Raw genomic sequence first — 25,006 nt, 5'->3', positions numbered from 1 at the left:
CCATTTCGTCATATGCCAGGAGACACTGTTTGAGGGTAACAGACAGGAAACATTTCTTTTCACCATTTCGCATGAAAACAGGGTCCAAAATCACTGTTACACGTTTAGCACTGGAGGGCCGGGCGAGTTCTACAATATGTAAGGGTTTTCAAGCTTGCAAACAGGATTTAAGCTGATTTCCATGAACATTGTCTAAAATCGTGTTTTAGGCAAAATCCACAATGCAACCAGTTTGGCATATGCCAGGAGACACTGTTTGAGGGTAACAGATGGGAAACATTTCTTTTCACCATTTCGCATGAAAACAGGGTCCAAAATCACTGTTACACGTTTAGCACTGGAGGGCCGGGCGAGTTCTACAATATGTAAGGGTTTTCAAGCTTGCAAACAGGTTTTAAGCTGAGTTCCATGAACATTGTCTAAAATCGTGTTTTTAGGCAAAATCCACAATGCAACCATTTCGTCATATGCCAGGAGACACTGTTTGAGGGTAACAGACGGGAAACATTTCTTTTCAGCATTTCGCATGAAAACAGTGTCCAAAATCACTGTTACACGTTTAGCACTGGAGGGCCGGGCGAGTTCTACAATATGTAAGGGTTTTCAAGCTTGCAAACAGGTTTTAAGCTGATTTCCATGAACATTGTCTAAAATCGTGTTTTTAGGCAAAATCCACAATGCAACCATTCGGCATATGCCAGGAGACACTGTCTGAGGGTAACAGACGGGAAACATTTCTTTTCAGCATTTCGCATGAAAACAGGGTCCAAAATCACTGTTACACGTTTAGCACTGGAGGGCCGGGCGAGTTCTACAATATGCAAGGGTTTTCAAGCTTGCAAACAGGTTTTAAGCTGATTTCCATGAACATTGTCTAAAATCGTGTTTTTAGGCAAAATCCACAATGCAACCAGTTCGCATATGCCAGGAGACACTGTTTGAGGGTAACAGACGGGAAACATTTCTTTTCACGCATTTCGCATGAAAACAGGGTCCAAAATCACTGTTACACGTTTAGCACTGGAGGGCCGGGCGAGTTCTACAATATGTAAGGGTTTTCAAGCTTGCAAACAGGTTTTAAGCTGATTTCCATGAACATTGTCTAAAATCGTGTTTTTAGGCAAAATCCACAATGCAACCAGTTTCGTCATATGCCAGGAGACACTGTTTGAGGGTAACAGACGGGAAACATTTCTTTTCACCATTTCGCATGAAAACAGTGTCCAAAATCACTGTTACACGTTTAGCACTGGAGGGCCAGGGCGAGTTCTACAATATGTAAGCGTTTTCAAGCTTGCAAACAGGTTTTAAGCTGAGGTTCCATGAACATTGTCTAAAATCGTGTTTTTAGGCAAAATCCACAATGCAACCATTTCGCATATGCCAGGAGACACTGTTTGAGGGTAACAGACGGGAAACATTTCTTTTCAGCATTTCGCATGAAAACAGTGTCCAAAATCACTGTTACACGTTTAGCACTGGAGGGCCGGGCGAGTTCTACAATATGCAAGGGTTTTCAAGCTTGCAAACAGGTTTTAAGCTGATTTCCATGAACATTGTCTAAAATCGTGTTTTAGGCAAAATCCACAATGCAACCAGTTCGGCATATGCCAGGAGACACTGTTTGAGGGTAACAGATGGGAAACATTTCTTTTCACCATTTCGCATGAAAACAGGGTCCAAAATCACTGTTACACGTTTAGCACTGGAGGGCCGGGCGAGTTCTACAATATGCAAGGGTTTTCAAGCTTGCAAACAGGGTTTAAGCTGAGTTCCATGAACATTGTCTAAAATCGTGTTTTTAGGCAAAATCCACAATGCAACCATTTCGTCATATGCCAGGAGACACTGTTTGAGGGTAACAGACGGGAAACATTTCTTTTCACCATTTCGCATGAAAACAGGGTCTAAAATCACTGTTACACGTTTAGCACTGGAGGGCCGGGCGAGTTCTACAATATGCAAGGGTTTTCAAGCTTGCAAACAGGTTTTAAGCTGAGTTCCATGAACATTTTCTAAAATCGTGTTTTTAGGCAAAATCCACAATGCAACCATTTCGTCATATGCCAGAAGACACTGTTTGAGGGTAACAGACAGGAAACATTTCTTTTCACCATTTCGCATGAAAACAGGGTCCAAAATCACTGTTACACGTTTAGCACTGGAGGGCCGGGCGAGTTCTACAATATGTAAGGGTTTTCAAGCTTGCAAACAGGTTTTAAGCTGATTTCCATGAACATTGTCTAAAATCGTGTTTTAGGCAAAATCCACAATGCAACCAGTTTGGCATATGCCAGGAGACACTGTTTGAGGGTAACAGACGGGAAACATTTCTTTTCACCATTTCGCATGAAAACAGGGTCCAAAATCACTGTTACACGTTTAGCACTGGAGGGCCGGGCGAGTTCTACAATATGCAAGGGTTTTCAAGCTTGCAAACAGGGTTTAAGCTGAGTTCCATGAATATTGTCTAAAATCGTGTTTTTAGGCAAAATCCACAATGCAACCAGTTCGTCATATGCCAGGAGACACTGTTTTTGGGTAACAGACGGGAAACATTTCTTTTCACGATTTTGCATGAAAACAGGGTCCAAAATCACTGTTACACGTTTAGCACTGGAGGGCCCGGGCGAGTTCTACAATATGCAAGGGGTTTTCAGGCTTGCAAACAGGTTTTAAGCTGAGTTCCATGAACATTGTCTAAAATCGTGTTTTTAGGCAAAATCCACAATGCAACCAGTTCGTCATATGCCAGGAGACACTGTTTTTGGGTAACAGACGGGAAACATTTCTTTTCACGATTTTGCATGAAAACAGGGTCCAAAATCACTGTTACACGTTTAGCACTGGAGGGCCGGGCGAGTTCTACAATATGCAAGGGTTTTCAGGCTTGCAAACAGGTTTTAAGCTGAGTTCCATGAACATTGTCTAAAATCGTGTTTTTAGGCAAAATCCACAATGCAACCATTTCGTCATATGCCAGGAGACACTGTTTGAGGGTAACAGACGGGAAACATTTCTTTTCAGCATTTCGCATGAAAACAGGGTCCAAAATCACTGTTACACGTTTAGCACTGGAGGGCCGGGCGAGTTCTACAATATGTAAGGGTTTTCAAGCTTGCAAACAGGATTTAAGCTGATTTCCATGAACATTGTCTAAAATTGTGTTTTAGGCAAAATCCACAATGCAACCAGTTCGGCATATGCCAGGAGACACTGTTTGAGGGTAACAGACGGGAAACATTTATTTTCACCATTTCGCATGAAAACAGGGTCCAAAATCACTGTTACACGTTTAGCACTGCAGGGCCGGGCGAGTTCTACAATATGCAAGGGTTTTCAGGCTTGCAAACAGGTTTTAAGCTGAGTTCCATGAATATTGTCTAAAATCGTGTTTTTAGGCAAAATCCACAATGCAACCAGTTCGGCATATGCCAGGAGACACTGTTTGAGGGTAACAGACGGGAAACATTTCTTTTCACGATTTCGCATGAAAACAGGGTCCAAAATCACTGTTACACGTTTAGCACTGGAGGGCCAAGGCGAGTTCTACAATATGCAAGGGTTTTCAAGCTTGCAAACAGGTTTTAAGCTGAGTTCCATGAATATTGTCTAAAATCGTGTTTTTAGGCAAAATCCACAATGCAACCAGTTCGTCATATGCCAGGAGACACTGTTTGAGGGTAACAGACGGGAAACATTTCTTTTCACGATTTCGCATGAAAACAGGGTCTAAAATCACTGTTACACGTTTAGCACTGGAGGGCCGGGCGAGTTCTACAATATGCAAGGGTTTTCAAGCTTGCAAACAGGTTTTAAGCTGATTTCCATGAACATTGTCTAAAATTGTGTTTTAGGCAAAATCCACAATGCAACCAGTTTGGCATATGCCAGGAGACACTGTTTGAGGGTAACAGACGGGAAACATTTCTTTTCACCATTTCGCATGAAAACAGTGTCCAAAATCACTGTTACACGTTTAGCACTGGAGGGCCGGGCGAGTTCTACAATATGCAAGGGTTTTCAAGCTTGCAAACAGGTTTTAAGCTGATTTCCATGAACATTGTCTAAAATCGTGTTTTAGGCAAAATCCACAATGCAACCAGTTCGGCATATGCCAGGAGACACTGTTTGAGGGTAACAGACGGGAAACATTTCTTTTCACCATTTCGCATGAAAACAGGGTCCAAAATCACTGTTACACGTTTAGCACTGGAGGGCCGGGCGAGTTCTACAATATGCAAGGGTTTTCAAGCTTGCAAACAGGGTTTAAGCTGAGTTCCATGAATATTGTCTAAAATCGTGTTTTTAGGCAAAATCCACAATGCAACCAGTTCGTCATATGCCAGGAGACACTGTTTAAGGGTAACAGATGGGAAACATTTCTTTTCACGATTTCGCATGAAAACAGGGTCTAAAATCACTGTTACACGTTTAGCACTGGAGGGCCGGGCGAGTTCTACAATATGCAAGGGTTTTCAAGCTTGCAAACAGGGTTTTAAGCTGAGTTCCATGAACATTTTCTAAAATCGTGTTTTTAGGCAAAATCCACAATGCAACCATTTCGTCATATGCCAGGAGACACTGTTTGAGGGTAACAGACGGGAAACATTTCTTTTCAGCATTTCGCATGAAAACAGGGTCCAAAATCACTGTTACACGTTTAGCACTGGAGAACCCGGGCGAGTTCTACAATATGTAAGGGTTTTCAAGCTTGCAAACAGGTTTTAAGCTGATTTCCATGAACATTGTCTAAAATCGTGTTTTAGGCAAAATCCACAATGCAACCAGTTCGGCATATGCCAGGAGACACTGTTTGAGGGTAACAGACGGGAAACATTTCTTTTCAGCATTTCGCATGAAAACAGGGTCCAAAATCACTGTTACAGGTTTAGCACTGGAGGGCCGGTTGAGTTCTACAATATGTAAGGGTTTTCAAGCTTGCAAACAGGTTTTAAGCTGATTTCCATGAACATTGTCTAAAATTGTGTTTTAGGCAAAATCCACAATGCAACCAGTTTGGCATATGCCAGGAGACACTGTTTGAGGGTAACAGACGAGAAACATTTCTTTTCACGATTTCGCATGAAAACAGGGTCCAAAATCACTGTTACACGTTTAGCACTGTGGGGCCGGGCGAGTTCTACAATATGTAAGGGTTTTCAAGCTTGCAAACAGGTTTTAAGCTGAGTTCCATGAATATTGTCTAAAATCGTGTTTTTAGGCAAAATCCACAATGCAACCAGTTCGTCATATGCCAAGAGACACTGTTTGAGGGTAACAGATGGGAAACATTTCTTTTCACCATTTCGCATGAAAACAGGGTCTAAAATCACTGTTACACGTTTAGCACTGGAGGGCCGGGCGAGTTCTACAATATGCAAGGGTTTTCAAGCTTGCAAACAGGTTTTAAGCTGATTTCCATGAACATTGTCTAAAATTGTGTTTTAGGCAAAATCCACAATGCAACCAGTTTGGCATATGCCAGGAGACACTGTTTGAGGGTAACAGACGGGAAACATTTCTTTTCACGATTTCGCATGAAAACAGGGTCCAAAATCACTGTTACACGTTTAGCACTGTGGGGCCGGGCGAGTTCTACAATATGTAAGGGTTTTCAAGCTTGCAAACAGGTTTTAAGCTGAGTTCCATGAACATTGTCTAAAATCGTGTTTTTAGGCAAAATCCACAATGCAACCAGTTCGTCATATGCCAGGAGACACTGTTTGAGGGTAACAGATGGGAAACATTTCTTTTCACCATTTCGCATGAAAACAGGGTCTAAAATCACTGTTACACGTTTAGCACTGGAGGGCCGGGCGAGTTCTACAATATGCAAGGGTTTTCAAGCTTGCAAACAGGTTTTAAGCTGATTTCCATGAACATTGTCTAAAATTGTGTTTTAGGCAAAATCCACAATGCAACCAGTTTGGCATATGCCAGGAGACACTGTTTGAGGGTAACAGACGGGAAACATTTCTTTTCACCATTTCGCATGAAAACAGTGTCCAAAATCACTGTTACACGTTTAGCACTGGAGGGCCGGGCGAGATCTACAATATGCAAGGGTTTTCAAGCTTGCAAACAGGTTTTAAGCTGATTTCCATGAACATTGTCTAAAATCGTGTTTTTAGGCAAAATCCACAATGCAACAATTTCGTCATATGCCAGGAGACACTGTTTGAGGGTAACAGACGGGAAACATTTCTTTTCACCATTTCGCATGAAAACAGTGTCCAAAATCACTGTTACACGTTTAGCACTGGAGGGCCGGGCGAGTTCTACAATATGTAAGCGTTTTCAAGCTTGCAAACAGGTTTTAAGCTGAGGTTCCATGAACATTGTCTAAAATCGTGTTTTTAGGCAAAATCCACAATGCAACCATTTCGTCATATGCCAGGAGACACTGTTTGAGGTTAACAGACGGGAAACATTTCTTTTCTGTCACGATTCAGACAGACGACCAGAGGACCACAATTGCGTCACACCAGAAAGTTTATTAAACTTAAGGGAAAAGGGAAGTAGGGAGTGAATGAAGGCTCCAGGGGTAACAGGGATCCCGTCCAATGCGCTGGGTCTGTGCCCCCCAGTGGCAGCGATACGTCCTATGAAGCCGGTGGTGGGTGGTCCAGAAGTCCTGGGGGGAGACACAGACACAACAGGGCGGAATGAAACCAGGCAGCAGTACAGTTCAAGGGAAATCCAAAATACGTAGTAGCAAGGCAGAAGGCTGGTCAGAGTTACCGGGATTGAAGAGTAGTCAGGAGTCGTAATGGCAGAAGCAGGTCTGGATCTCCTGAGGCAGAAGAGTATCCAAAAAACAGGCAGGTCCGGGGTCACAAAACCAGGGTGAGCCAGAAGCGCGAGCAAACAGGTTCCGGGTGTGAGCTTTGCAGACGATCTGACACCGGAGAGCTGAAAGACAGGGCCTTAAATACTGGGAGAGGTTAGTGGGTAATGCAGCGCAGCTGGCAGAGTAATTAGAGCCGAGCAGAGCAGGGACAGGTGGAGCTAGTTAGGCTGAGTAGAGAGAGTGGTGAGCAGAGTGGAAGATAGGGAAAATTAAGGTGGTAACCCGGTGGAGTGAGAGGCCCATGACAGAACCCCCCCCAAGGGACGGCCCCCAGAAGTCCCAAGAGCAACACCACGCCGGGCGGGAGGAGGGGAGCCGGAGGAGGGCTAGAACTCCTCCGAACGGTCCGAGTGAACGTCCTCATCCTCGGAGGAAGCCGGAGGGCCGTGGTCGGGAGATGGGACAGGTCCCGAGACAGGATCAGGCACAGGACAGGAAGCCGAGCGGGCCGGACGGTTAGGGACCCCTCTGGGGCGGCCCCTACGGATTGCAGGTTGATCAGGATGCCGTTGGTGGAAAGCGGTGATGAGAGTCCTATCCACAATCCGACTAGCTGGCACCCAGGTCCTTTCCTCAGGTCCATAGCCCTCCCAGTCAATGAGGTACTGGAGACCCCTACCCCTCCGTCTGGACCGAAGCAGGCGGCGGACGGTGTAAACCAGACCACCATCGACGAGCCGTGGAGGAGGAGGACCAGGCGCAGCAGGGACCAGCGGACTCTCATGGATGGGCTTAATCTTAGACACATGGAACGTGGGGTGCACCCTCAGGGAATTAGGCAGTTGGAGCCGGACAGCAGTTGGGCTAATCACTCTTATGATAGGGAATGGGCCAATGAACCGAGGTGCCAGCTTCTGCGACTCCACCCTGAGTGGCAGGTTCTTCGATGACAACCACACCCTTTGACCAACATGGTAGGTGGGAGCAGGAATTCTCCGACGGTTGGCCCCGGTAGTGTAGCTGGCAACGGACCTGAGGAGTGTGGCTCGGGCTTGTGACCAGGTGCGGCGACATCGACGGGCAAAAGCAAGTGCAGATGGGCAAGTAACCTCCTCCTCCTGGCTGGCAAATAGAGGAGGCTGGTATCCATAAACACATTGGAAAGGGGACATACCGATGGCAGAGCAGGTCAGAGAATTGTGTGCGTACTCCACCCATGTCAATTGCTGCGACCAGGAGTGGGGGTTGCGTGAAGTCATGCATCGCAGTGCCTTCTCGAGCTCCTGATTAGCCCGCTCTGACTGCCCATTGGATTGGGGATGGAATCCGGAAGTCAGACTGACTGTGGCTCCCAGCAGGTGACAGAACTCCTTCCAAAAAGCGGAGGAGAATTGTGGACCACGGTCAGAAACAACATCCCTTGGCAGTCCGTGGATCCGGAAGACGTGTTCCAGGACCACCTGGGCGGTCTCCTTGGCGGTTGGGAGCTTGGGGAGGGGAATGAAGTGTGCCATCTTGCTGAAACGGTCAACGATGGTGAGAATGACGGTCATGCCACTTGAAGGGGGCAGCCCCGTGACAAAGTCAAGGGCGATGTGAGACCAGGGACGTCTGGGCACAGGCAGGGGCTGCAGCAATCCGGCTGGGGGCTGGCAGGACGACTTGTGTTGGTTGCAGATGGGGCAGGCTTGGACGAATTCCCGTACATCCTTCCTCAGAGAGGGCCACCAGAACCTCTGGGCGAGCAGGTTGTAAGTGCGGGTGGAGCCAGGGTGACAAGCTAGGCGGGAGTCATGTCCCCACTGAATGACCTGGGACCTCAGGTCTTCGGGGGACAAAAAGGCGGTCAGCTGGGCAAGTGCTGGGACCTGGCTGGTTACGGAGAGCCTCCAGCACCTGTTCCTCAACAGCCCAGGTCAGAGCTGCAACGATGCAGGGACTTGGCAGAATCGACACAGGGTCCTTGGAGGGGGTGTCATCCTTCTGGAATTGACGGGAGAGGGCGTCTGGCTTGGTGTTGCGTGATCCAGGCCGGTATGACAGAGTGAAATTAAACCTGGTGAAGAACAGGGCCCAGCGGGACTGCCTGGAGTTCAACCGTTTGGCCGTGCGGATGTACTCCAAGTTCTTATGATCGGTCCAAACGAGAAATGGAATGGTGGACCCCTCCAGCCAGTGACGCCACTCCTCCAAGGCAAGCTTCACAGCCAGCAGCTCACGGTTCCCTATGTCGTAATTGCACTCAGAGGGGGACAACCGACGTGAGAAAAAGGCACAGGGATGGAGCTTCCTATCCTCCGCAGCCCACTGAGAAATCACAGCACCAACTCCCACATCCGAGGCGTCCACCTCCACAATGAATTGCCGGTCCACATCAGGCATCTGGAGGATGGGAGCGGAGGTGAACCTCACCTTGAGGGTACTGAAGGCTTTGTCGGCTGCTGGGGTCCAGGTGAAGGGTTGCTTGGTGCTGGTTAGAGCAGTGAGAGGGGCAGCAACGGTACTGTAGTTCCGGATAAACTTCCTATAGAAGTTAGCAAACCCCAGAAACTGTTGCAGCTTCTTTCTGTTCTCCGGAACTGGCCATGAAGTGACTGCTGATACTTTGGCAGGATCCATTTGGATACTTCCCTCTGCCACTATGTACCCCAGGAAGGCCACTGTCTTGACGTGAAACTCACATTTCTCTGCCTTGGCGTAGAGGGAATTCTCCAGAAGACGATGAAGGACTTGCTGGACATGGCGGGTGTGTTCAGACAGGTTTCTGGAGTAAATTAAGATGTCATCCAGGTAAACGAAGACAAACTTGTTTAACATGTCCCGCAGTACATCATTCACTAGAGCCTGGAACACAGCAGGAGCATTGGTGAGGCCAAAAGGCATAACCAGATACTCGTAGTGGCCTGTTGGTGTATTGAATGCGGTTTTCCATTCATCTCCCTCCCGGATCCGCACTAGGTGGTAAGCGTTTCTGAGATCCAACTTGGTAAAAACAGTGGCTCCCTGGAGCAACTCAAAAGCAGAGGTGAGCAGAGGCAGAGGGTAACGGTTTTCACTGTGATGTCGTTGAGTCCCCTGTAGTCGATGCAGGGGCGAAGAGATCCGTCCTTCTTCCCCACAAAGAAGAAGCCAGCACCAGCAGGAGATGAAGATGAACGGATTAATCCTGCGGACAGAGAGCCATTGATGTAGTCCTCCATGGACTTTCTTTCAGGAGCAGACAACGAATAAAGACGACCCCTTGGAGGAGCTGTTCCAGGGAGGAGGTCGATGGCACAGTCGTACGGTCGGTGAGGGGGCAGAGATGTGGCTCTTGCTTTGTTAAACACCTCTCTGAGACCATGGTAGCATTCTGGGACATTGGAGAGGTCAGGAGCGGAGTTAGTAGGTACTGGCCGAGGGGGTAGTGCGGCAGCAAGCAGGCAGGTTCGGTGGCAGTCCTCTCCCCACTCCCTGATCACCCCGGTCACCCAGTCGAGCTGAGGGTTGTGCCGGCGGAGCCATGGGTAACCCAGGATGAGGGGTTGGCCTGGAGAGGGGAGCAGGTGAAACTGGATAGTTTCTTGATGGTTTCCGGACAGACCCATCGAGACCGGGGCCGTGACATGAGTGACCGATCCGAGTAAGTGTCCGTCCAGTGCCCGGGCAGGAATAGGAGGTGTCAAACGGAGGTTCTCCAGTCCCAGTTGGCGTGCCAGCTTGATGTCCATTATGTTGGCTTCGGCGCCAGAATCCACCAGAGCAGCCAGGGTGTGAGTTGAGTCAGAGAGGCGGAGGTGAACTTGCAGCAGGGGTTTGCGGTCGGAGGACTGGATGGTCATTGAACTCAACCGGACTCCCCCTACGCCCGGTGAGCTTCGGCCCTTTAAAGGGCAGGTTACCACACGATGTCCATCACCTCCACAATAGAGGCAGAGGTTTGAGGTGAAGCGGCGCTGGCGCTCTGCAGGAGTGAGGGAGGCTCGCCCAATCTCCATAGGCTCAGACTGATCAAGCTGACCTGGGTGAGTGGCAGTAGATGACAGGAGCCCAGTCGGATCTCTCCGAATGCCGGTAGTAGGTGGACCTTGGCGCCCCCCTCTCACGGCGAGCGGGTCTGTATCCTTCTGTCGATCCTGACAGTCAGTGCGATGGCTTCATCAAGAGTGGAAGGCAGTTCATGGGAGACCAACTCGTCCTTGATATAGTCAGCCAAACTATGGAAGAACGCGTCCACCAACGATGGTGTGTTCCAAGAACTTCGTCTAGCCAGGGTTCGGAAGTCGATGGAATGGTCTGCGACTGTACGTCTGCCTTGTCGAATACTGAACAGTTCACGAGACGCCTCTGCGGTGGGTGAATCCAGGTCAAACACCTTCAGCATCTCCTCAGCAAACAGGTCGAAGGTTGCACATGCGGGGGTTTGACGTTCGAACTCTGCTGTTCCCCAGAGTCGAGCTCGGCCCGTCAGGTGAGTGATGGCATACCCGACCTTAGCCCCCTCCGTGGCGAAGGTCCTTGGCTGCAAGGAGAACTGAAGTCGGCAGCTAGTCAGGAATGGCCGGACCTGGGTAGAATCGCCGTTGAACCGCTCGGGGTTTCCAATCTTGGGTTCGGGGCAGCGGCTGCAATGACCGGGGCAGGTAACTCGGAGGCAGGGCTGGTGGGCAGACTGGCTGGGGTAAGGTTGGTGAGGAGTTGGATGATCATGGCGAGTTGTTGTTGCTGCTGCTGGGACTGCTGCTGGTGCTGCTGGAACTGCTGATGCTGTTGGTGGCCGACCTGAAGCAGAGGTGATGTCGCCGCGCAGTCTCTCTCAGTGTGTTCCAGCGTAGCTGGCGGTGGGTTGCTCAGGTTCTTCGGTTTCCATGTCGGGGAAGTGTGCGCTGAGTCCATGATGGTCAGATCGTACTGTCACGATTCAGACAGACGACCAGAGGACCACAATTGCGTCACACCAGAAAGTTTATTAAACTTAAGGGAAAAGGGAAGTAGGGAGTGAATGAAGGCTCCAGGGGTAACAGGGATCCCGTCCAATGCGCTGGGTCTGTGCCCCCCCCAGTGGCAGCGATGCGTCCTATGAAGCCGGTGGTGGGTGGTCCAGAAGTCCTGGGGGGGGGGAGACACAGACACAACAGGGCGGAATGAAACCAGGCAGCAGTACAGTTCAAGGGAAATCCAAAATACGTAGTAGCAAGGCAGAAGGCTGGTCAGAGTTACCGGGATTGAAGAGTAGTCAGGAGTCGTAATGGCAGAAGCAGGTCTGGATCTCCTGAGGCAGAAGAGTATCCAAAAAACAGGCAGGTCCGGGGTCACAAAACCAGGGTGAGCCAGAAGCGCGAGCAAACAGGTTCCGGGTGTGAGCTTTGCAGACGATCTGACACCGGAGAGCTGAAAGACAGGGCCTTAAATACTGGGAGAGGTAGTGGGTAATGCAGCGCAGCTGGCAGAGTAATTAGAGCAGAGCAGAGCAGGGACAGGTGGAGCTAGTTAGGCTGAGTAGAGAGAGTGGTGAGCAGAGTGGAAGAAAATTAAGGTGGTAACCCGGTGGAGTGAGAGGCCCATGACAGGTTCATTGCGCATTCCCACATACTTGATTCCTGAGGCTTGAGCTGCCATAGCTACTTCAATGACTGGAACACCAACTATTCCAAACATATATTCTACATTCTGTAGAGAGATACATGTAGATACAGTATATTTACCTTTTTTACATTTTTAGTCATTTAGCAGACGCTCTTATCCAGAGCGACTTACAGTTAGTGAGTGCATACATTTTCATACTGAATTGTATATGAATTGTTACAATGTAGTTTAGATTTTCTTTGCATTGACACACACATTGGCATGCATCAACAAGGGTGTTAACATATACTATTCCACATAAACATCTAAATGTTTTTCTACAACAATATTAATAGTTAGCTATACCAGTGCAATGACCTATAGCACACTTTCACAACTCGTAGTGCTACATTCTCACTGCCAAGGACATGATCAGCGACTAATATATTATTAGCAACACGGTTACACAGTATAACACTGTTTTATATATATTGCACACACTTCACCTGAGCTTTTAGTGCCTCTGCAATGAGCTGAGCCCCAGTCACATCTTCCATTATTATTGTCGAGAAATCTGTTCAAAGTGCAAACGCGGTTGCAATGATTTCTTGGACTTGTTGTTCAGTAGCTTATAAATCGTGTTTAGATCTCTTGCAAATCATTAGTTTTTGTCTGCTTTCCAGCATGCATTACATGAGTAGCTTTTTCTTCTTCAGTGAGGTTTATAGGCAGTTGGCATCCAACGTTATGGTGCATTACTGCCCCCTATTGTACAGAAGTGTGGACATGAGCCGTGCAATAGCAGTCATGAATATTTAATAAACTAGTAGCATTTTTCTTTTTTTATTGCAAGAAATACATAATAAGCCCTCATTATGTGTTTATAACTGCACTTTACCTAACACTTAACTCAATTAAGTCATTATGAGTGTATGACAGTATGAAAAAAAATATGTATGCACTCACTAACTGTAAGTCGCTCTGGATAAGAGCTTCTGCTAAATGACTAAAAATGTAAAATGTAAATGACTTGAGTGTCTGCATTATAGATATAGGCTTCGTAGAAAGTGTTACAAATGTTCTCCTGTCATCTTCTAGGACAGGGGTATTCAACAAAATTTAAAAAAGGTCCAGTTAGAGAAAATGTTTTGAAGCAAAGGTCCAGAAGATCATAATGTCTAACAATTTAGTGGTATATATATTTAAGTAGCCTAGTAGTTCTGAATGTAATCAATAACTGACCGTCTAATCAAATTAATTCAGTACAATTCAAAAACTTGTTGACAATATTTATTATCACGAAACATAGAACTGAACATTAGGGTTGTCCTCGACTAAAGAAATTCTTAGTCGACTAACACTTATATGAGTTTGTCGACTAATCGATTAGTTGATTTAATCGACAGAGCTGTGCAAGACTAGAAAAGCGCAATATAAATGTAGTTAATTAACCATCTGTAAAACTGAGTTTCTCCGAAATTAATCCTGCAAAAGCACCACTTTAAATCTCGTGTTCACCAGAAATGTTCTCATAAGTTACTTGGAAATGAGTAATTAAGCATGAATAAGCATAAAAAATGACTTATCGACTAAAGAAATCTTAGTCGACTAAGACCAAAACGACCGATTAGTCGACTAATCGACTAAGAGGGGCAGCCCTACTGAACATATATGTATGACTGTAGATATGTACAATGTGCTCTCATTAATTAACTAAATAAAACTAGGGCTGCATGTCAAAATAAGAGAAAATAAATAAAATGTGAAAATTGTGCATTTTCAAAAAAAGTGCTTAACTTCAGAAAAATAATATAAAGGGAGGAAAAGTTTGAATTTCCCCTTTCCCCTTTTCTGTCTTTTCTGTTTCACATCTTGACTCAACAGTCTCAACCAATTTTACAAATAATAAATCTCAACAGATCTTAACAATTGAACAGTTTTAGAGTATCACTTTCTTCCCCTCATATCCCACTCCACCATGTTTTTGCTCAGTGAGAGAATTGAGCTTTAGCCTGTCTTGCCAGAATTTTAAACCTGGGCTTGAATGGAGTCAGGGCCATTCTCATACACATGTGAAGGTGCTCATTGGTGAGCCTGGAACGATATTTAGTTTTAATTATGTTCATTGTGGAGAAAGCTGCCTCGCAGTTGTATGTGGAGCCAAACATGGTCAAGATGTATAGGGCTACTTTCCTCAGACACGGGAAAGCAGTCTCAGGGACCATTTGGAACCAGAAAGTGGAAGGGTCAGTTCTTACAAACTGCTCTTTCAGGGCCACATCTGCTTGGAGATCAACCAATTGCATCTGGAGAGACCCAGCATTTACCCATTTAAAGTGCTGTGTGACTTCCTTTGAGAACCCCCTGACATCTGTGATCAGAAATGGGTTCTGAATGAACATGGTGAGCTGCTCTCCAAAGCTGAAGCTGTCAAAACGGTTGCTGAAGTTTACAATCAGCTTATCAATAAAATCAACAAAGAAGACAAATCTCTCTGTCCCTGAACCTGTTCCTGCACTGCTGGGAAGTGTACACAGTCTCCCCTGCAGGTCTTCCTTGAACACTTCAAGTTTCCTCTGAAAGGAGCGAACAGCTGTCATCAGTTCACAAATTGAATTGTCCTTGCCCTGTAGCCTCAAATTCAGTTCATTCAGATGTGACGTGATGTCAACCAAAAAGGCCACATTATCCATCCATTTCTCATTTTCTAAAAAGAGAGAAAACTGTGTTGCCTTCTGACTGCTTAGCTCTGCCAAAAAAGATGCTAATTCCCTCCTGATGGACCAAAAGCGCTCTAGCACCCTGCCTTTGCTGAGCCATCTCACATTGTTGTGCAGCAAAAGATCATCAGCATTGGCATCAACTTCTCTGAGGAATTCCCTAAGCATGCGATGCTGGTAGGAAGAGGATGCCCTGAGAAAATTTATCATTTTCATCATTGTATTCATCACCTCAGCATGCTCATCTGACAGGGAGGCACAGAGGACAGATTGATGAATGATGCAATGGTAAGATAAAAGCTCAGGATTGTCCCCTTTCAGTCTTGCTACAGCTCCTTTTTCTTTCCCTATCATAGAAGGGGCTCCATCTGTGGTTATTGAAACCACTTGTTTTGGCTCTATTCCTCTTTTTGTTAACATCTCCTTAATGGCCAGGTAGATATCCTCTCCTCTTGTACTGGTCTGAAGGGGAGTGACACCTAACATGTCTTCACAGAATGTTTTCTGGGCTGTGTTGAAAAACCTGGCAAACACTAACAGCTGAGCATTGTCACATATGTCAGTGGACTCATCCACAGCTAAGCCTACACATGGTGCCTTATGCATGGCTTCATCTAGCTGGGTTAGCACATCCTGAGTTAATATTTCACTTTTCTTTGTGGCAGATGATGCTGACATGGGAATTTGCTTTATTTTATCACAAAGCTCATTTTTTTGTTTTCCCTCAAGTAGTGTTTCAGCTACTGCACTCATGCATTCTTTGACAACCCCTCCATCTGTAAATGGCTTTTTGTGTTTACCCAAAATCCAAGAAACTCTGAGGGAACACTCAAGAGCACGTTGTTGGGCAGTAAATGTGTTGCTCAGGATCCTGGTGGACTGGTCATATTGGGCTCTGAGACTACTTACTTTCTGTCATCTCAATTCAGATTTGAGTGGGTACGTTTGTTCAAAACCTTTATGTTTTGTCTCATAATGGCGTTTCACATTGCCACTTTTAATAAGTGCCACGGTTTCTGCACATATGAGACACACTGGTTTAGTGCTCCCATTGGGAAGTATGAACAGAAATGAGTCTGTCCATTCTGGATTAAATGCTCTGTTTTCATTGTCCACTTTTCTTTTTTTGGAGAGTGCCATTTGTTCCTTATTTTCTCTAACTGTTACCCTTTTTCTGCCTCACTCGTCTGTTTCGCTCCCTTTCTCCGTCTCACTCATATTTTCGTCAACTTTCTCCGTCTCACTCGTATTTTCCTCAGCTTTCTCCGGCACACTCGTCTGTATTTCTCCCTTTCTCCGTCTCATTCGTCTGTTTTCGCTCCCTTTGTTTTCTACATATATCGCTATCTTTTTAATCCGACTTTCTTTTCCTTGGTAACTTGCCTCTAAAACTCTCATCTGTCTGCACTGTAGAGTCCCAATGTTTACCGCCAGGAATGCAAAGACTTCATTGGCTGAGTGGTATCACGTGTGATCGCTTAACTCACATGCAATTGGTCGGTGAGTTTCCTCATTCACAAAACGAGTACCGTAAAGACTACAAAAGCTGTGCATATTAAAATAGAAGCGCCCCGTCAGGTTTTAAATCATAATCTTTTGTTTTGGTCCGGGTCCGTATGGGACGGCTTCTGGGTCCGGATCCGGACCGCGGTCCGCCTGTTAGTGACCTATGTTCTAGGAGATCCATTCATGGATTTAGTTATGGCTTGAGAATGTGACTGGTCTACGGAGTTCTCCTTTATGTCTGTCTTTATATGTGACAACAACTTTTCTGTATTATGTGTATTTCCACAATCAATAATCATAAACGGTACTTCACTATGAATACTTTTGACTATGTGGTTTGAAGTACTTTACCGTTATCTTGCACATACATGAAGACTACTATAGACAGAAATCAATGCAGTAATGTTTTATTAAATAAAGGCTCTGATTAAAATATCATATTAATAAAATCAGGCATTTGGCTAATTCTTCTTCCCAGAAGCTCCTCTGAATGGTTTGGAGATGGCTCTGGAGAGCGTGTAACACCCTGACTATGAGTGGGCGTTTACGGGACTGGGACTCCTGGGGAGCAGGGGTCGGTGTGGTTGTCAGGTCCTCCTTGGGAGGGGGAGTGGATGGAACCTCTGGAACCTCACACTCAGCATCTGTCATAAGAACATTTCATAATCAGAAAATGAATGTGTGTGTTTGTGTCTGTCCGTCTGCCTGTCCGTCTGCCTGTCCGTCTGCCTGTCCGTCTGCCTGTCCGTCTGCCTGTCTGCCTGTCTGCCTGTCTGTCCGTCTGCCTGCCTGTCTGTCCGTCTGCCTGCCAGTCTGTCCGTCTGCCTGTCTGTCCGTCTGCCTGCCTGTCTGTCCGTCTGCCTGTCTGTCTGTCTGTCTGTCTGTCTGTCTGTCTGTCTGTCTGTCTGTCTGTCTGCGCCTGTCCGTCTGTCTGTCTGTCCTTCTGTCTGCCCGTCTGTCCGTCTGCCTGTCTGTCCGTCTGCCTGTCTGTCTGTCTGCCTGCCTGTCCGTCTGCCTGTCTGCCTGTCTGTCCGTCTGCCTGTCTGTCTGTCTGCCTGCCTGTCCGTCTGCCTGTCCGTCTGCCTGTCTGCCTGTTTGCCTGTCTTTCTGTCTGTCTGTCTGCCTGTCTGTCTGTCTGCCTGTTTGCCTGTCTTTCTGTCTGCCTGTCTGTCTGTCTGCCCGTCCGTCTGCCTGTCAGTCTGTCTGTCTGCATGTCTGTCCGTCGGTCTGCCTGTATCTGTTGTCACTGTTTTAACAAGCTTGTCATAGGGTGATACATCAATATGACATTATCGATGCTTATCACTTACCCTGTGAAATATGAGTCTCTCTGAGACGTTTGGTAGGCAGCGCATCCTGTTTAGGGTGGCTCTTCGGTTCCCCTTTTGTCTTGAACAGCTGTTGACAAAACACATCAGGACAGCTGAGCCTGTGTAAAATACAGAGTGTGCATCCCAAAAGGCACCCTATTCGCTACGTAAGGCACTACTTTTGAAAAGGGCCCATAGAGCTCTGGTAAAAAGTAGTGCACTATATAGGGAATAGGGTGCCATTTGGGACATAGCCATTGACTCTCTCCCATGTGTATTAGGATTGCATTACAGCGTCCTCACTCAACCTCCTAAAGACAATGACAACAGTTTTGTTCTAATGCTGAGAGACAATAGGGGTGTAGTGAATCTGTAGGGTAAATGTCAGCCCTGCCTTACAGAGGTAATCTCAAAACACAGAGCACCCTACCTTAATCATGATCTTTGGAAACTTATGCATTTTCGGTAGGAAACGCCACTTCCTGTTCTTCTTAGTCTCTTCCCCTCTGGCAGAGGGAAGGCGGGCCATGCCGTCAGCCTTTACATCAGCCGGGCTAAGGCTCCTGGCAGGGAATTCCTCAGTAGCATTAAGGTCAGCTACAACACCATGAGTGATGTCACTTGTGGCATTGCTGGTGTCTGAGTGAGAAGAGCACGCTAGTGTGACCGACCTGTGTACAATAACTGGGAGAAGAGGACGCAGCCATTGAAGTCAGTCACTGCATCCCAAATGGCATTCTCTTCACTTTATAGTGCACTACTTTTGACCAGGACCCATAGGGTCTGGTCAAAAGTAGTGCACTAAATATGGAAGAAGGTGCCATTTTGGACACAACCAGTGAATTTCACATCATAAAACGCAATGTATTGAGCATCATGTTACAATTAAGTCCTATGCAGATGAAAATAGGTACTTTCACTTACCATCCTCCATTGTAGACTTGGACACATAAGTCAGGCTGTCCATCACCACGTCTGTCATCAACTTGATGACCTGATCCAAAACCATTTCAGCCGATGGTGGCATAGGCCTTCCCATACACTGCCCCAGGAGTCTCCTAACAGAAGTCTGGGCAAAGTTGTAAATGAGCTCTGAGGCATCGTCCTTTGACAGCTTCCTCAGGGCTGGTTTAGGCAGCGCTGGTTGAGAGAGGCTTCTGTGGCCAACCATGGATTGAAGCTGGCGGTTTATGGTTATCTCCTGAATGAGACCATGGACCTTTGCAATCAGGTTGCCAGACGCACCTTGAAGGGCTTCAACTGACAGGAGCCTATCCAGATTTTCTTCTGCTGAAGTCATCTCTGGGTCGTCCGTCTTCAATGTGTCCATTATAGTTTTCACTATGATATTGGTGTCAGATATGTTTATTTCTTGTTGGCTCACAAGCGTTGACCGTGAACCTGTCTCGTCCATTGCGATAGAGGTATGGGATTCTGTCCTTGTGATCTCATCGGCAGCGCTCATGTCAGGCAACTGGTCAAGGCTCTCCAGTACAGAGTCTAACATGTTAGTGGCTATCAGACACTCCTCACTTGCAATCTGCCCAACAGATGAACTCTCAGAGTTGGCCACTCTACACTTGATCACATTTAGGATCAAGCTGAGCGTCTTCTTTGCAGTTTTGCTAAAGCCTTCTTGGCTGACTGCCACTGTTACGTCTTTTAGAGCCACAAGAGGTTTGCAACTTTCACTCAATCCACTGCCGTGGAGAGGAGAGGCTCTCTTCAAACTGTTGTTGCTCACAACTGACATACTCCTGGTGGGCAGAGTGACATCCTCACTGCATGTGTCAATTACATGGTGGTCTGTTGAAGAGCCACTCGAAGACACAAGGGCTTTAGATCTTTTAGCCAAACAGACTTTTGACAAAGGCTTCTCACTTCTCACAGACGGAGGGCGGCTCCTGTCCTCAACAAGAGCAGTGTCAGCGGACTTAGAACGTCTGAGTGTCTCCACAGGGGTGGAGTCCAGCACATATTTGGCTGTGGTGACTGACACTGGTGGAAAAGAGAAAAAGATGTTCAGTCTATCCTTTACTCTGTGGTACATGGTTTGAGCAGCATCCAATAAGTTGTCAAAGACAACTCTGGGTTTGAGCTGGGACACCAGCTTTTTCTCTTCTAGTGGGAAGGAGTCTGCGTCATCCACAGTGTACTGGGATACACTTTCAAGGTCTTGCATGATCCTATTTACTATATCTTCGGCTGTAGAAACCGCATGGTGTGAGAAGGTGGTGCTAGGCATGCTCTGTAGCAAAGAATGGCTGGCTTTGCTAGCAGCTCTGAGAATGGTCTCACATATCATTCACGTGAAGAGGGCACACGGATCATGCAGAGCAACGCTCACACCATCAGCGGGGAGTTACGAGCCAAGTTGCAGTCTACTGAATTTTGGGGGCGGCTTTTTGATGGATCTGAGGACATCACAAAAACTGAGCAGGAAATCGTTTACAGTGTGTCTGTGTCCAGCAACGGAGAGTTTACTTCGGACTTTATTGGACTGATTGAATTGGGTGCTGACCGAACCGCACAGGCCATAACAGACGGACTTGTGAGACTTTTCCAGGACACAGGCTTGGATGACTGGACAACAAAGTTGGTCGCTGTGTGCACAGACGGGGCTGCTGTTAACGTAGGTATCTACAACGGCGTTGTGCCAAAACTGCGACAACTTGCTGCGGTTGGAGACTCCCTTGTGCACATTCTGTGCACCGCACACACACTGGAGAATTGCGCTAAATCAGCTGATCGCAACGTTCCTTACTGTGAGACATTTAATCGCTCTGTGGTCAAGCTGCTGCAGTTTTATTTACAAAAAGGTGGAGCAAAAAAAACTGCTGCACTGAATAAGCTATGTGAAGAAAATGGGATATCCTTTGTGAAACTGGGTAAGTTTCATAATATCTGCATGGAGGCATGAAACACTGTTAAAAATATCAAGACTATTGCCAGCCATTAAAATGCAACTGGTTACGAGTGATAACAGTGACTTGCAGCATATCTGCACAGAGCGTTTTCAGTGCTTTCTGTCAAACATGCTTGACATTTGCAACATTTTGAAAACCACATCCATTAGGTTTCAGAAGGAAAAGCTGACCATTGGAGAATGTAAGGATGAACTCATGGTGGCCATTGGACAGTTCACACTTCTGCTTGATGGTGAAAGCCATAGGGCACACACTGTTTCCAATGCTGATGCTGACAGAGACAATACTCAGGGGGTTAATTGAAGAGTTTGAAATCAGATATGACTCCCTCAAGTCATGTGATCATTTCTTAGTATTTGATCCTTCAACATGGCCTCAGGAAATGCAAGACCTCCACAGTTTTGGAAACACAACAGTTTGCAGCATTCTCAAGAAATATGAGGCCACCTTGCAACTTGACAAAGATACCACTGTGACAGAATGGATGCGCTTAAAGCAGGCAGGAAAACGCCTGGGAGCCTCTTCTGTGTATGACTTGGTCCAAATAGTAAATACAAGTAACCCAGATGCTTACTCCAACATCAACAAGGTGGTTAAGCTGTCTCTTACACTGCCTTTAAGCAGTGCAGCTTGTGAGAGGGGATTCTCACATCTCAACATAATAAAAACCAAGTACAGATCTCGTCTGTCACATGCTCGTCTCTCAGCACTGATGCACATTCACCTGTCAAAGCAGACCACAGAGACATTTGACCCAAAGCCTGCTGTTGACCTGTGGATGGAGACAGCTAATCGGAGGCTCAACCAAGGACAGAGAGGTGCATCTGCAGCATCTTCATCATCTACCATGCAGGAAGCTGAAGCAGAGGACAGTGGTGGTGGCACTGAGGAGGACAGTGGTGGCGGCACTGAGGAGGACAGTGAGGAAGACTGCACTTATTAAGACCACGCTACATATGTGGTGAGTACCAAACACCATCTGCTGGTACTCACCTGAGTAACTCACTGAAAAAGTTATGTGCACCCCTGTTTATATGGATGTTTTTTCTTAGCACTTTTAATGATAAAGGCTTTAAACATTACTCGATTCAGTCTGCCTATCCGTGACGTCATCGCGCCAGCAGCAGCGCAAAGGCGCCAAGACAACAAAACATAGCATGGCGGACGACAGAGGAGAAGCCGACGAGCGAGAAATTATCAAGCCACCATTGCGGTCCATACTAGAAACAGGAATCTCGGAAACTTCACCTGCACTGTCCAGTATCCAGGTATTTATTTCAGTCACACTGGTTGAATTTTTGGCTAAAAGGTTACTGAATCGATTTCAAGTCACTGAATCGTTTCGGATCGTATCATTCTAAATGAACCAATATCGTCCTTGAATCGTATCGACAACCACGAATCGTGATACAAATCGAATCGTTGTTAAAACGAATCGTTACACCCCTACTTAGAACACTATTGTAATCCTATTGTTTCTCACTGTGATATAACTGTGCAGAGGAAATGGAACGTTGTATAATGTTAGCATCTCTTTACTTTACTGATCAGTGTTCACCTGGTCAGTTTTGGTGTGTTTTGTTAGCTTCTACTGTAAAGATATTGAGATTACTTTGGATTTGCCCTTAGGGTTGAATATCCTCTTTGAGGCGTCTCACAATGGAGTCTGATGGTTGACTGGGTGGTACTGCTTCCCTCTGCAGGTTTCTGTGGGAATGAGCTATTAGACACAACATACACAGTATACAAAACATTATGGACCCCTGCTCTTTCCATGACATAGACTGACCAGGTGAACCCAGGTGAAAGCTATGATCCGTAATGATGTAGTTTTTGTTTATTTATGTCAGGTTTGACGTGAATGCGGAAAACGAAGTCAAGCGCAGGACACCGAGCTACTGGCAGACGTACTTTACTAAACACCGTAATGAACGTACAAAAACAAAAACCTCCAATCAGGGAGGGACAACACTAGCATACAACAGTACTGCCGACCTAACGGAGAACAATCACACACAACAAACAAATGAGAGACAGGTTTTTTTTAAAGGGAATACAATCAACACTAATGGGACACAGGTGGAAACAATACAGACCAAACAAGACAAACACCGAAACATAGATCGGTAGCAGCTAGTACTCCGGGGACGACGAACGCCGAAGCCTGCCCGAGCAAGGAGGAGGAGCAGCCTCGGCTGAATCCGTGACAATTCATTATGGATCACCATTAGCTTTCTGCAAAAAACAGGAAACTCTGGTTGCAGGGGCTAAGGAATGAAAACACTGGACACTGGAGAATTTTAATGAATCCCGATTCCTGCTGTTTCACGCTGATGGGACAACTAGGGTATGGAGAAAACCACGAGTACATGTAACCATGCCGTGTGTCAGCATTGCAGGCTGGCGGTGGTGTTGGTGCTGATGTGGGGTGTGATTTCATGGCACACATTTGGCCCCTCGATGAAAGTGGAGCATCATTTGAATGCCACAGGATATCCAAACTTCATTGCCAATCAGGTGCATCCCTTTATGGCAGCAGTTATCCATCTGCAAACATATTTCTTTCAGCAGGATTATGCCCCATGCAACAAGGCTTGTCCAGGAATGGTTCGAAGAACATGACACTGTAGTGACCAAAAGAACATGATAGTACCATGGTATTTATTTCATTGAACTACCATGTCAGGAACACACCATGGTCGTTGCACCAGTACCATGGTATTTTCCTGACATGGTAGTACCATGGTATTCTTTAGAAACATAGAGAGAAGATACGGCCAGATCTGTCATAACAGCCTGGAAGTAAAGCTGCACTGGGAGACACATTTGAAATGGCATACATTGAATACATGCAGCAGGGTGGGAAAAATCACAGGAAAACACGATTTAAATGTATTGTTGGAAGGGCTGTGGTCACCATTCATGTATTACATTAAATATATACAGTTGAAGTCGGAAGTTTACATACATTTAGGTTGGAGCCATTACAACTCGATTTTCAACCACTCCACAAATTTCTTTTTAACAAACTATAGTTTTGGCAAGTCGGTTAGGACATCTACTTTGTGCATGACACAAGTCGTTTTTCCAACAATTGTTTACAGAAAGATTATTTCACTTATAATGAACTGTATCACAATTCCAGTGGGTCAAAAGTTTACATACACTAAGTTGACTGTGCCTTTAAACAGCTTGGAAAATTCCAGAAAAATTAACTGCCTTAATTTTGCTGGACCCCAGGAAGAGTAGCTGCTGCCTTGGCAGGAACTAATGGGGATCCATAATAAATACAAATCCCAGATGAATAATAAGACACTATTCAAAACATAGTACATGTAATGTTAGCCAAGTACAATGTAATTACTAGTTGTTACACAGGATTTAGCTAGTTAAAATGAAGTGTATCTTTAGGAGTACTTGTAATTAATGTGTACAGTGCATTACCCATCCTGACAACCTGCCCTTCAATTTAAAGCTTGTGGAAGTGACATCCAAGTGGGAGAATAAATACACTAGCACACCACAGAGTATCTGTATAGGAAAATCATTCAGAGCACACTGTGCTGCCAATCTCAGTGTAAGGTGCGACATTTTGCGGGTGTGGAGAGCTCGTTAGAGGATAGAGAAAGCTTGCCTTGAAGCGCTGGGCATCGTGTTATGACCTGCATTATCTGAATTAGGCCCACAGAATTATACCTACGGAGGAGCGGCTTCTATGGAGGAACTTTGAATGTCTTTGAACTTCAGAGTTGGTTTAACGTTGGACCAGAGCAGATGTTAGCTAGCTAGCTAACTACCTTGTTTGGGTAGTGCATCACTAGAATTAAAACAGGTCTTAACTTTTTGTCGTAATAAATCCAATGTGAAATGTGGTGACTATAGTATCCTTAACTTAAAAGTATATCAATTTTTCTCAAATTAAACATATCTCCCTAATTTCTGAATCATGCTTGTAACGTTGTCAGTAGGATACAGTAACCTATGCTTCAGAGGAAAGGAGCAGGTAGTTTCCACACGCACACCCACTGGCAAAGATTTCCATTCCAGCTGGCAGGCAGAAACTGGAATACGTTTCTAGAGTGAGCTTTATTGCGATTTTTGTGGGGCCGGAAAAAAATACCCGGAAAGTAAAATAAGGTTATTGCCTGGATTACATGCTTTTACAATAACTGCTGTTCCTGAAAAGTATAGAACACTTTAGTTTCC

At 46.0% G+C, this 25,006-nt stretch overlaps 1 protein-coding gene across 2 annotated transcripts; it reads right to left on the bottom strand.

Annotated features, from left to right (window-relative positions):
* Positions 1–16,954: 16,954 nt before the first annotated feature.
* On the bottom strand, positions 16,955–19,710 carry LOC121562620. 2 transcript variants are annotated; one of them, XM_041874846.2, is made up of 4 exons: positions 18,798–19,710; positions 18,304–18,557; positions 17,874–17,961; positions 16,955–17,207 (listed from the first exon to the last, which is right to left on the bottom strand). In XM_041874846.2, exons 1-4 carry the CDS (start codon positions 19,624–19,626, stop codon positions 16,999–17,001), a joined length of 1,380 nt encoding a protein of 459 aa, XP_041730780.2. In that variant the 5' UTR covers positions 19,627–19,710; the 3' UTR covers positions 16,955–16,998. The 2 variants fall into 2 exon arrangements, with proteins under 2 accessions (XP_041730780.2, XP_041730782.2); XM_041874848.2 differs by having other exon boundaries at positions 18,304–18,512.
* Positions 19,711–25,006: the final 5,296 nt, after the last annotated feature.

This window comes from Coregonus clupeaformis, unplaced genomic scaffold (assembly GCF_020615455.1).
Source record: "Coregonus clupeaformis isolate EN_2021a unplaced genomic scaffold, ASM2061545v1 scaf2174, whole genome shotgun sequence".
Classification (NCBI taxonomy): Eukaryota; Metazoa; Chordata; class Actinopteri; order Salmoniformes; family Salmonidae; genus Coregonus; species Coregonus clupeaformis.
The sequence above is the reverse complement of the archived record's forward strand: the minus strand, read 5'-3'. Positions and strand labels throughout refer to the sequence as shown.

Excerpts from the sequence above, each read along its gene's own strand:
- LOC121562620 (XM_041874846.2), bottom strand. The coding sequence starts at position 19,626 with ATGTCAGTTGTGAGCAACAACAGTTTGAAGAGAGCCTCTCCTCTCCAC. Across the intron at positions 18,558-18,797 it reads CAAGTCTACAATGGAGGATG|TTATTGTACACAGGTCGGTC; the intron begins GTAAGTGAAAGT and ends CTCTTCTCCCAG. Across the intron at positions 17,962-18,303 it reads TTCCAAAGATCATGATTAAG|CTGTTCAAGACAAAAGGGGA; the intron begins GTAGGGTGCTCT and ends TTTTGTCAACAG.